Source organism: Ciona intestinalis, unplaced genomic scaffold (assembly GCF_000224145.3).
Source record: "Ciona intestinalis unplaced genomic scaffold, KH HT000066.2, whole genome shotgun sequence".
Taxonomy (NCBI): domain Eukaryota; kingdom Metazoa; phylum Chordata; class Ascidiacea; order Phlebobranchia; family Cionidae; genus Ciona; species Ciona intestinalis.
In genome coordinates this window covers 29,073-42,885 of record NW_004190388.2, presented here as the reverse complement: position 1 = coordinate 42,885, position 13,813 = coordinate 29,073, and the positions used below count along the sequence as shown (strand labels likewise).

The 13,813-nt window shown below is 33.9% G+C and overlaps 1 protein-coding gene across 1 annotated transcript in view; it reads left to right on the top strand.

The window, feature by feature from the left end:
• The first annotated feature begins 543 nt into the window (after positions 1–543).
• Positions 544–13,813, top strand: part of zf(fyve)-5 (zinc finger (FYVE)-5) — a 21,097-nt gene continuing 7,827 nt past the window's right edge. Inside the window, exons 1-9 of the mRNA XM_026838193.1 lie at positions 544–861; positions 1,698–1,822; positions 6,353–6,476; positions 8,670–8,819; positions 9,934–10,099; positions 10,585–10,718; positions 11,715–11,854; positions 13,270–13,424; positions 13,762–13,808. Coding sequence (XP_026693994.1) covers positions 580–861; positions 1,698–1,822; positions 6,353–6,476; positions 8,670–8,819; positions 9,934–10,099; positions 10,585–10,718; positions 11,715–11,854; positions 13,270–13,424; positions 13,762–13,808 — 1,323 coding nt within the window. The 5' untranslated portion in view covers positions 544–579. The remainder of the gene's footprint in view (positions 862–1,697; positions 1,823–6,352; positions 6,477–8,669; positions 8,820–9,933; positions 10,100–10,584; positions 10,719–11,714; positions 11,855–13,269; positions 13,425–13,761; positions 13,809–13,813) is intronic.

The window sequence follows — 13,813 nt, the reverse complement described above, 5'->3', positions numbered from 1 at the left end:
ATGGCGTTATTATGAAATTTGTTACTGCCAATTTTACTGTGAAGGATGCTGCTGAATACGCTCTTAAAAAGTATTTAACGAATTTTAATCTTGTGTGCAGAGAACATCAAGAATGGGCTGTTAAAATAATAATTAACATATTTTATAACAAAAAACAAATTCTTGACAACAACTCTGTGCGTAAAAATGTTTTAACGGAATTTAAAAAGCGCCAAAGAACAAAGTAAATTTTCTGTGTTTTTACCGTTTTCGATTTTGTAAATAACTGCGTTCGTCTTATAATTTTCTTGATTATATATGTTCTGATGTTTACATATTATATGTTGATTGCTTTCATTATTGTTTTACATTAATAAACTAATTAAAAAGTTCACATTTTGAATTACGTAACAATCGCAAAACAATGCGAGGCTATGTGTTAATAATGGGCATTATTTTAAGCAATAGGCCTGTTAGCTCGGACCAGTCTAAACCAACTTATAGGGCCGTATCTTTAGTAGGCCATGTCCCAGTTTTCGCAAATATAGAGATAATTTTTTTTAATTATTATTTTTACAACTGCGTTAGTTTACTTAAAAGATGACGCCATTAAACGAATACCGAAACCCATATTTAGATTCGAATCTCTCAATCATACATATTCGAAATTCTGTATTGTGCATCCCTAGACGTCAGCACTCAGTTCTCAATTTTGTATTGTTACTTAATTTATTCTACATTTTTAGCGACATCGAGATAAAACTTGTGCACAAAACTATTCCTGGTCATAAGTTTGTGTTGGCTGCTCGAGGTGGTTTATGTTGGGATCTGAATACTTTAAATACATTGACCTCACTTGATCTTCAAAGCTTGGACCAACAGGTAAATGTTAAAGGGGCATACCAACAAAAAATAAAAAAAGGAATTTTCTTTAGTATTTTACAAACTAGAAACAAAGTTGAGTGAATTTTTTCCTATGGAAAATCCCATGCATTGTGCAACAACCATTTTTTACTTAGCGGTTGAATTTGAAGTTTTAAAACTCATTTTTTAAAGAGCTGTTTCGTATTTTGAAACTTATGCTGTTTCGTGTAATCTATCGATACACAATTTTTAATTTTCTGTTGGTATGCCCCTGTAAGTACAGCCCGTATAACAGAAGGTAATAGTGGTTGGCCCAGTAGAAATGTTATAGCTGGACATGAGCGCCAAGCCAATCAATTATGAGTATGACATCATTAAGGAGAAAGGCTTATGAGAATATGTTTCTGTTTGGTTGAAAATTGTCGCTAATTAAAATCATACAGGGCATGTGTATAGCTATTAATGACCACTCGATGTTTTCGTATTCGTGTAATTTGTGTTTTGCCCATTGTTTGGCTGCTTTTCTTTTTATCTTGGTAAAGATTTACAGTAACATTTAACAATAATTGTTTTATGCCAGAGGTTTCTTACATTCTATATAAATTATCAGCCATTCTTAAAAGAAAAAATTGACACACCCAAAGTTTGTTCATGGCTCATGTTTATGTTTTCTTAATGTGAATAGCTTTAGTTATTATTAATATTAACTCTATCAATAAGATAGTGAGGTGTTTACCTTTATGCTATGTACTTTCATATAAGAAAGTGTATGAAAATAATGTAAAATCTATTACTAAACAAATACATCCAACTAACTAGTGTTGTATAGTAATCTCCTTTGTTATCCTACACAGGCTGGCGAGTCCATAGTAAATTGGTTGTATACTGATACAGTTAATTTACAAAATGCAACAGATGACTTCATAATTCAAATGATGAAAACTGCAAGCAAGTATAAACTGCTTGGTTTGCTTTCCAGGTAAGTAGAGAGTTGTGTGTGTAAAATTTAAAATGCTAAAAATTATACTGAAATTTAATTTAATTAAGTGAAATAATGAATTAAATTGGTTTATTGGGGTGTGGACCTGGTCAAAATAAACACTAAAAATACTGTAATAGTATCAGTTGAATAGTTTTTATATCACAACTTCACAAGTTGTATTAGAATGGTTTCACTTCACAAATTAAATTAATATTGTTAATGGCGATGATTTTAAAATTATTTTTTCATACCTTTGTATTGTATTAAACAGTTCAGTGTTTTAATGGGTTAAAATACAGTTGTAATGACGGATTCTTTATTTTCCAAGGTTATTTATACCAAGGTGCGTTAATCAAGGTGTAAAAGGGGCATGTTTTAGCCGAATAGAGGGTATGTTACTGTCACGTTTTTACGCGTGACGGATGGATTCTTAATTGGAATTAACTATTGAAGGTGTCTTGAAGCTGGTCCCATTAATTCACCGTAGCTAAAACGCTGTGCCTGTTTCTCGTATTCCCAACAACACGTAACTTAGGCAGACTCAACATATTCGGTTTACTTCACTCTTGAATCTCATTTATTCCGTTTTATTCATTCTCTATACCCTTCTCTTCGTCTTCTCCTCGTTATTTTTTTATACGAACCACAACACGTTTATATACGTAACAATTTCATGACGAAAGACACACAAACAAAAGAACAGCGTGATAACTGCAGCGTTTAGATACGCAACAGCAGGGGTGTTTGGTCTGGCTCCAGACCTTGCAGTTACGTTCCATGACTTCCGCGATACGCCATTATCGTTCCAGATAAGCTAATAGAACGACCCAGAAACTCACGCGCCCGAAATATATAGACACTAACAACATTTTACGCAATAGCAGCATAAATTTGTGACAGTTACTATGTTTTACTAAAAACAGTTTTTACTGTACACCTTGGTGTTGATAAGAAATAAATCTAAATCCCCCCAATAAGTTTAAGTTTGTCCACCCCTAGTCCATGTGTGCGTGGTTTAAGATCCCTGTGCATCATATTTTAAGGTTTACATGTGTCATAGTTTAACGTCTACGTGTCATAGTCGCCTAAGTTATGATAATTCAGGGTAGGCAAACTCATAGTTACAAATATCAACTTCTTTATTGTGTGTATACGTAAGCTAAAATGGTAATTACCACACTCGCACATTATGCGCAGAGCATGGATACACAATGTCCGCGTGTGTACTACATACGCAGTAAATGTTTAATTTTAGATTTTTTTAACAAGGTCAATGTTGCATCCCATTTACTATCCAGTCTGCGCCTGAGCGTCTATGAAGAAACACTCACTTTCTCTCTCTAAAACTGCGAGCGTCAGTTCCAGACCGCTGATAAAGAAACACTGTGTCAGCCCCGGAGACTCACGTCGGCAATCGGCAATTACCGACGGTTTTGCCGACGCATTTGGACAAACCGTCGGTAGTTTATTGCCGACGATGTAGAACAAAACTCAAAAAAAAAATTTTTTCAAAAAAAATATTTTTATATTGCAGACGCGAAATTTCATATTGCAGACAAAAATTACAGGCGATAAAAGCTAAAAGTGAGGTAATATAATACATATAGTAGTCGTATATAGCAAATGAAGTCAGGCGCACCGATTTCCTAACGCACCTGCGCGTTGACTATGACGTCTTAACGTCTCTTAACGTCCAGCTGTGTGTAAAATAAATAGCCTAGATATCTTCCAGAAGTAGCACTGCTGTATAATTAGGATGTTTTCCTCAGCCAAGCGGCATGTTTATTACGAAATAGTAAGGACTCATTGCACCATAATAGCGATTGTTTGACCTGGCAATTGATTACGACATAATAGCAATTCACCCGCTGATTATTTGCGTCATAACAATTGTCCCCTTAATTATTTAGCCAGCAGGAGCTTGAAAACAGGTTGGATATTTGCCTTTTTACGTATGAGATCAAGTAAAGGATTGATACGTTTGCAATAAATAGTACGACCTGGGCTATAAAGCAGACATTGTTGGTAATGTTTCGTGAATTTGGTGTTAACAATAGGAATGTGTTGAAGTTGTAAAAGCTCAGGTTCGCCGAGCGCTGAGAGCCTAGATTTAACCAAAAGCTCGGCACGAGCTTAGGAATTTATGTTTTTTTATTACAAATCAGTCTAATCAGATACGAAACATTGGGCGCTCGCATTATACGATACGCGCATTGTGATGCAATCCATTATTGTGCGCTGACGTTGCGATTCGTGACATCACGCCCGGCCACGCGTCTTTTAAATCCTCGGCATATTGCCGACGTATTTTGAAAACGTACTTTTATACGAGTCTCCAGGGCTGCTGTGTTTTTCTCCATAAACTGTGTGTGTGTCTGCTCGCGATACGTACAAAAAGCATTATTTTTCTGTTAAAAATGTTTAAAAGTTCACACAGAAAAAATTAATCTGGTGCATCTATGGCACAGATTACCGATATAAAAATATGTCCCCTCGTCTGCCGCATTGGTTTTTATTAAGTTTAGTTTATTTCTACGTAGTAAAGTAAGGAATGACATGCTAAATATTTGACATAACGACACAACAGCAATTTAATAATACATCGTTTGTTTTTAATAGCGATATCAATTTTTTCCACCGATACCAATACCGATATTTTTAGCTTTTACCGATACCGATATTTTACCGATATTTGACACTATAGCGAAACATGTGAAATGATCAGCATTAATCAAAATTAATACCTGTATTCAAGATACTGCAAGTTATTATAGAGAAAAATGGTTGGTCATCACTTAGTCTACATGTTCTTAATAGGTAAATCCAAATATGTTGCTTTTGTACAAAACTATGACGCACATGGAAGTTAAACTATGACGCACATGGACGTTAAACTATTTATATATTGGTGAAAATAAACGATTTATATATCGGTGAAACATTGGTGCTTTTTTACCGATACCAATTATCGGTAGAACGTAAATATCAGCCGATAATATCGGTGAACCGATATATCGGTCGACCTATACTTTTTAACATAATTACAATTTACATGTTCATTGTTTTCATCATAACAGCTATTAAGAAGTATTTGCATTTTTAACGTGGATCGCTAGAAATCTGGTTGAATTCGTCCAATTAATGTTGAAATGGGAGTAAGCGAATGCCTGTTATACGATCTTATATTAAATTAAGCACTGGTTAAGTTTAACTTCAGCATTACCTTAAAGCATCATGTTAATCGTTTAGGTCAAAGTAGCGCTTGTGACGTATTGAAAGATCGGCAAAGTTGTAGGTGCAGGGTTGCACAATATCCTACGATTTTTCTTCTCGTGACAATAAAGATTGTGAAGTAATGTAACATCATAGGTTGGCATTACGCAATATGTAAGTGGTAAGTCACAATAATGGATTGCATCACAATGCCGCTTGTGACGTAATGTATCGCCGTAGGTTGGTATTTCTTAAGATTCTACCTTACAATTCAGCTTGTGATGTACCAGTTATGTTGGTGGGCGTACGTTTAACTAGCAGTAACGTAAATCTGGCCACAAGTTAAAAGTGTAAACACTTACGCTTTAATCGTCGACCATAATTGCGGATGTTTTATAAAATACGTAAATCATGTGCACTAAATCAGGTGTACTGTTTACTTCATTATGGAACAATTAATAGGCGACGTGCCAAACTCCAGGACCTGTCCGACCGCGTTAGGTGGCTATGTACGTAGACTGGTACTTTAGTCAGTATTTTGTGTTGATGCTTTGATCTATTCTATGGGCTTAATCGAAACACTGGTATAGGTGTCATAATGTCATCGCAAGGGTACAAATCTATTTATCACGTTCAAACTACGACGCATGTAATGGTTAAATTGAGACGCATGTTAAGTAGTAAAAGTAGTACGCACCTTGCTTCGCACAAACGGTCTATATATCAGTTAGTTATTGGAAACTTTTTACCCATTATTGGTGAAACGTAAATAGCAGCCGATAATATCAGTTGATTGTGATGCTTGTGGCAATCTTATATCGTGTGTGTAAAATTTAACGATTAAAGGTTTCATAAAAATAGGAAAATCCACAGTCGTACTAGATATATTACATATTATAATTTTGTTTATGTATATATATATATTTACAAAAAAGAATGAATATTGAAAAATTTCTGAAAAGAAACTTGATTTCTGGTAGTCGTTCTTTTTGTATTTCATTCGGTTGAAGTTGTAAAAATTGATTTCTACTTTTTTTATTGGAAATCGTGTGCATTATCGCATGGAGTATTGTTTACCCTAGCACTTCGATTTTACGCAACATTTTCAGACTTTCAGTAGCTGTTTTCTTTTAAATTTTACTTTGGGGAGCCCTTTGGATCGCATTTTAAGATTTATCTACAAATTTTAATCTTGCTTATCAATGTATATTTATTAAACTTTTACTAGGTTGGGCCCCATACTTATTTATCCTTGCACGGTAAGTCAACAACAATTTGTTGTAGCATATGACAAAAACTTTATCTTAATTTTAGATGTGAGCAAGCCATTCTGTCAGTGGTAACTGTTAAGAATTGCATAAGGTTTTATGAATTGGCAGAAGATTTAAAAGCTGCAGCTTTGAAAGAATATTGTTCAAGCCTTGTCTCAATGCACTGGGTATGTTTAACTGTCATAACAAAGAAACAAAGATACTACATGTCGGTAGTTAAGTATATATTGCTACACACTAGAGATGTACCAAGCCAACCATGAGCCCAAAAGCTTGTGACTGATCGTTACCTTTTTTATCGCTTGGCAAAACCATTTGCTGAAAAAAAACTGGGTATAATTGCTATATTAATGCATGCGAGATCGAAAAATATTAAAAATAAGACATAACAGGACTCGTCTTTATACTCATGATTATGCTTACTTATTTTTGTTTTTCTTTGTGAATTTGCTTTTTAAAATAATAAAAACAGAACAATGTTTAAACAAAAGGACTAATTCTACACTTTGCTAGGATTGTGGAAATAAACCTTTTCAGTGGAAATGTCACCGTCCGTTAAAAATGTCTGGATTTTTAAATAGATAGATACCGTGTTTATAATGAAATCAACTTACTTACGTCACCCATCAATATACTCTTTGTTTTCTTAGTTCCATAATATATATTTGCAACATAAACTTGCGCTCTATTTTTACTGCATTGGTTTTGCTGCAGGCCAAAGTTAGTATAGACCAATTTAGAAAACGGATTGTAAAAACAAGTCTTGTTTTCCATCATCACAATCATAAACCTCACATAAATAACCAACTTCTATTGTACACTCAATCGATTAAAATGTAAAAAAAATAGCAAGTATACCAATCAAATATATTAAAGAACACATTTAAAATATAAAAGTACAAACAAATACACATAATATTAACATATACTAGTGTATCTAGCTGCAGTTTTGCCCTTAAATTGCCGGGATTTTGCTTTTTGGCTTACAAACCTAACAGGTATACCAACGAAACTTAAGTTTTTTTTTGTAAAATTTGCCTAATATCGGAGCGATCAATGTCTGGTTTTAAAACTTCTACACTCTTTGCAACGCTTGAAATTACAAAACACGTTTACAGTGTCATAAACCTCGTCCTGTATGTTAGGATTACCAGTGCCCCGACGATTTTCTTTCTGCATACACTTTTAGCAGTTCCAACATCAAAATAATGCTTTTTTTATATACTTTTGCCTCATCTGCCTGACCCTGTTAGTCGTCTCTAAACCACATTTATTAAGACAGGTATTGTGAATGATAAATAAATAAACTTTCTTGGACTCCTAATCAGAACGATATAATGTTTCTTCATTCTAAACCGGAGAAAATTCGTACCCTAATTAAGAGCGATATAATGTTTGTTTATTTTAAACGTGAGAAATGCCGAAAATCCCGGCGGTGACCTGATAATTTTATCAAAAATCCGGACGTAATAGATTTTTACGTGTCTGTCAGCTACCAAATCTTGCTATAAAGCTTAATTCTGACTATAGTGCATGTGCAATAGAAAGGGTTGTTAAAGCTGCGATTTATTGTTAGTCGCGTGTTCGTAATAATCACTGGTGTTCGTAACTATCAGGTCACAAAGTCCATCGAATAACAAACATTGCTGTGCTCAGTGTGCTGCATTTTGAATATTTTTTCGTTCAATTGTTACTTCACATGTCTCATTACAACATAATTATTAATTATTCGTTCGGCGCCAGGGCAAATTGGTTACCGCGCCTGCCTTTAACCAATAGGTAATGGGTTCAAGGCTTCAAGGCACATTGTGGGCGTATGTGTCTTTGAGCAAGACACTTAAAGGGCAATTGCTCCAACCCAGTGGTCACTAATGGGTTGTTTAAATTATCAGCCATATATAAAAAAATAAAAAATACCCCAAAAATATAATCACCCACAAAGTAACATACATTTTTTTTTCTCCAGCGGGTTTTTTATACGCGATTTTTTAGAAGCCGTATTGTTTTGGCAAGCTTTGATTGTCGTTTGGTTGCATTTGAGCATCTCTATCCATACACAAATTTTATTTTTCGTTGGTATGCCCCTTTAAGTGAGTTATAATACTGTTATGAACGCATTGGCATTACTACCTACCACTACATGGTCTCTAATGGTGACCAAGGACTACTTTGTTGGTTACTTCTGGCAATTGATCGAGCTCATGATCGTGGAAGTAAAAGGGTTAATTAAAAATATGGTAGTTAGAATACATGCTCAATCATTAGAGCATTCTATCTTGTTTCTTTTAAGACTAATTTCTTAGCTTTTATTCAAGATATTTTGTTTGATGTACATGCAGCAATTAACTTGTTATTTCCAGAATGATTTATCACCACAAGAATTTTCGTTCATGGCAGCGCCCATGTTGTACACTATGTTAAAAAGCAAATCAAAATGGCCGTTACATCGTTCAATTCTTGCAAAGCGAGAAGACGTTTTGTTTCTATACCTTATCGAATTTGACTCCCAGGTGATTTTTTGTTTTGAGTAAAAGTTTTTGAAAATGATGTTATTATTATTAGGGATGTGCTCAACTCTTCCTAAGCTCTTAGCCCAGTGTGTTAGATATATTTTTTGTGCATATTTTTCATTACGTAACATTAACTGGAAAACGATGCGCGTCAAAGGAGCGACCGTCTATAGCAAGTTGTTTAAATTTTATTCACATGCTTGTTACGTTCACATGCTTAGGAAGTTTTGTCATAAACGAGACAATCCTTTACTTAATAGTGAACGTGAAAAAGCAAACATTGTTTTTAATCTGCAGGCTAAATAATGAACGTGTGAATGCCCATTGAGACACAAATAATCTATGGGTAATTGCTATTACGTTGTAATAAATTGCCAGGTCAAACAATCTATTATGACCATCTTTGTGTTAATCCCAATAATTCTGACAAACATACTGCTTGGCTAAGAAAAAATATTGTAAATATTAAACAGCAATATTTCTGGAACAGATTTAGGTTAATCTAAATCGTTTAGAATGCAATGCAGCGATAACATCGTGTGCAGCAATACTGTTGTTTATCTGAATCGGTAATGGGCTTTCCAGAAATATGCGTATTATGTCCTAAGTCTGCCCAATCATTGCTGTAACTATAAGTAATGTAACAAAATGTTGTCACAACCACACTAATAAACGATTATTTAATAAAAGAGTCCTGTGGGATGAAAAATTGAATACGAAAATCAATATTATGACTTAAATAATCAACGAGTACATCCCTACTTTTTTGTAACAAACATTCTGCTTGTCTGGGTAATTCTGCGCCAATAATGACATTATTATGCATAGCATAGATGCATATATTAATATGGCACTTTACAAGTGGTAGTTGAACATTTTCATCCAAACACCTCAGTCTAAATATTCCTGGATCCGCCTATAGCTGAGTCCATATGCAACTATAACGTTGCATGCAAGAGCAAAAAGTATTAGAATGAAAAAAAAAACTGAAAGATAACAAGACCAACCATCATGGCACATTCCTAACCCTAATAAATAACTGTATTATTTGTAGTTTTGTATTAAATATTTTTTAGAAATTTACTGAATGCTGAATCTTGAATATTCTATATAGCTCCCTTTAAAGTTAAATGAAATAAATGAAGATGGAGAGTGGCCACTTCAACTTGCGCTGTCCACCAACCAAGAGTCGATCGCACACACGCTTGTATCACATGGGGTGGACATGGACGGGTGTGATGATAACGGGAAAAGTCACTTGCATAGATCACTTAATGAAGGTATCACCCAGTGATGCAAATATTTTAAACAAATGTTGGAGAAGGTCTTTTTTTACGTCATATTATTTTTATTTTAAGCACCCCTTTTTCCTACTATTTTTCCACTTTTTCTAGGAATAAAATATTTTTAGTCTCCCAATTCCTACCTATATTGATCCAGTGTCACTTCTAACATTTTTTTGGTAATAAGGCAAAAAGATTAAGTTGTATACTTGTATTCTGTTTAATGGGGGTGAAGTCCCACGGCTTTCATGTTTCTGTATTTTTGTATCAAAACAAAGTTTTATGTCTACTGCTGCTAAGTTTACAGCTGGTGACATATGGCTCCGTATTATAAATACAAAAAGACAAAATTCCAGATTCTAAAGAATATTCTAAGATATTATGAAATATATAGTTATGCTGTAATGTGAATTCTTATCTTAGTTACTTCTAATATATTACTAATGTTGTTTGGAATTTTAATAATAGTTTTGTTTCTACAGGAAATGAATTTTCTGCATTATTCTTATTAAACAATGGAGCTTCGGTAAACCTTGCCACTCATGATAGTGGAAATACAGCCTTGCATATAGCTGCCTCTGTTAAATTTGGTCATGATTCTAAGCATGACATGGATGTAAGTTGTAATCATTATGCCTAATATGGCCTAAATTATTGTTGTAATGTTTATTTTAAGAAACGTATTTTGTTTTGACAGAATTAGAGTGTTAAACCTTTGTCCACGAAGTCTCAATTAATTGGAATTTGCAAGCAAAACCAAAACTTAGATCAGGCATTTCCGCATTTGTATAAAATTAGATTATTGAACATTTTAAAGATGGAAAGAGTTATGAAAATATAATGTTAAGAAAAACGAGAGAGTTTACTGAAGCGAAAAGAGAGTAGTAGTGTTAAAGTTGTTAAAATATGCTTATTGATTGAACAGAATAAGAAATTACAATCTGGATAAACTGTCTGACCATTACACCCTAGAAATGGCATGACCAGTAATTAAATGATATTAAAGTTCTGATTAGAAGAAAGGTGTGCGTAAGGACACAACCCGTACAAAGCGGGGAGTCAGCCTTAAAACATTGATCCAAAGATTGGAGCATGATATAACAATAAAACATGTTGTGTACACTGGGATTCCCATATCACTATTCGCAAGAAAAATACAAAATGGCATCCAACCAAACTCTGACAACACTTATATATGTAAAATATGTTCATAAACTTTGGCAAAAATTTACTTAACATTTCCTAAAATTTTGACACATATTTTATTGCTTATAGTAAACAATTAATGCATCATCTGCTATTATCTTCGAATTAGGTCGAATCAAACATTTCTCTTCGGGTGAAAAATATCTTAAGATCGGGCTATATCTAATAGAATTTTAAAATATTACATCCGCTACACTAGTTGAAAGTGTTAACACAATTAGGACTACTTTATTACATCAGCATTTTGTGTTATGCAAGATTATTTTATTGCTTACAGAAAAAAAAGTTAAACAACACTAGCTTAACTTGTACTTTTTACAGAAGATTTAAAAATGTTATATAAATATTGAATAATTTTTCATTTTTTTTACGTTTTTAAAGCAATAACATGTATTTTTATATTCAGAGTATAACTCGTATAACATCACTGTTGCTGAAAAAAGGTGCAAATCCAAACTTATCTAACTCACTTGGTTTTACTCCTCTACATATTTCTGTACTTTCAAAGAATATGCCTGTGTTTAAATTATTACTGGACTCTCCAATGTAAGTAGCAATTATTTTTTTGATGACAAATATATGTATACGATGCCTAAATCCTTTTTACATTCAAACTTAAATGAGATTCAGTAAACTGCATAATGCAGTCATGATTCATCATCCCTTTCAATATTTAAAAATTATAAACATTGAAAAATGTATCGTGTATGTGGGAAGTGGAAAGTTTCGCAACTTAGTTCTAAAGGTTTCTATATGTTTGCATTGGTTGTTTTCGCACAATATGTTATTTTTAAGGATTAGATATTTTTACATCAATGTTTGCTAGGATTGTTTTGTCTGTTTCCACCAATGTATAACAGGATCTGTTGTTTATGTGTAACAAATGGAGCAAAACCGAAAAGTTTGTTATGAAAATTGTGTAAAACATGTTCATATTAGTTACCTATACTATTTTGTAAGTTCAGTAGCCATGTCTTTATTTAACATTTTAAAAGTTTTATTGATAAATGTTTTGTTGGGTATCACGTAGGGATGTGCCTTAGTCATAAGAGCTAGGTTTGCAGACCTTGCGATTAGGGCTGTGGATTTTCCCTATTTTTGTTTAACCGTTAACCGTTCTGTTTTAACTGGTTAACCGGTTAACCGATACAAGTGTAATCCTAATAAAAACCTCTTGTTTATCGCTTTTCTTTCGCGAATTTAAAGACAACTTTACGACGAACGTATGGACTATGCTTGCAATACACGGGCAAACGTTCTTAACGTTAAAGTAATGCTTTCTTATTCATATTCAAACCTGTTTTAAAACACCTGCCGTCTAAATAATCAACGTGTGAATTGCAATTATGACGCAGTAATTAACGTGTGAATTGCTATTATGTCGTAATCAATTGCCAGGTCAAACAATCGCTATTATGATGCAATGAATCCACGTGTGAATGCCTGCTTTTTCGTAATAAACACGCTGCTTGGCTGAGGAAAACATTTAAGTTGTGTATTACACCAATATAATGTTGCAAAACTAGTTAGCCTGCGGTATTAACAATCAAGATTGATGGCGTAATCGCCGTTGTAGGGCACGATCAAAGCATCAACGAACACGAACACGTGCCTTTCGTGTAAATAAGACAGATATTGATATACGTTTATGCCCTATGACGTCATAGTTCGGTTAACGACTTGAACTTTTCGTTAGCGGTTAACCGAATAGGTTCGGTTAACCGGTTAACCGTTAACTTTTCCACAGCCCTACTTGCGATTCATTTGTTTCCTCGCGCACAGTAATACAACATCGCATGCAGACATTGTGCTCAGCCCAATTTACCGCTGGGATTTAAAAGTCATGCTGTGTCAGTGGCTTTTGGGCTTCAGCTCAGCTGGGAAACCTCTAATATTACCAGTTGTTTAGAAGCAACAACATTCTGTAGTAAACTCAGAGATATGAATTTTTAATTGTACAGCATTGATCTGGAGTTAAGAACACGCAAAGGCCATGTCAGTTTGTGGTTGGCACTTGATAATAACGATTCCACCTTTGTTGTTTATCATGAACACACCATGGCCGCTTTGCTCATCAAGAAAGGTTGCAGTGTCGATGCTCCTGACATAACAACAGGTTTTAAATTGTAATTAAGTAAAAATTTAAACCGATATATATATATATATGTATTTTATATAGTGTACATACGTGCAAGTTTTTGGCAGAAATAGTTAGCTACACAAGATTGTGCAGAAACTTTCAGGTTAAGATTCTTTACCATGCCACCCCAGGATTGGCCCCCAAAATATAAAATTTTTTATTGATAAATACTAATATACCGTTCATCCCTGAATTGTGAATTGTTTTTTTTAATTTTTAGAAAGTTTGTTTTTGCTTTTTTTCTTACAATTAAATTGAGTTTTTACCATTTTTTAATAAAACTAAATTAATATACTGCATAATGAATACTCAGGTGAGAACTTACTTCAACTTTGTGCCCAAGACGCAAACGAAGCTGGAGCTTA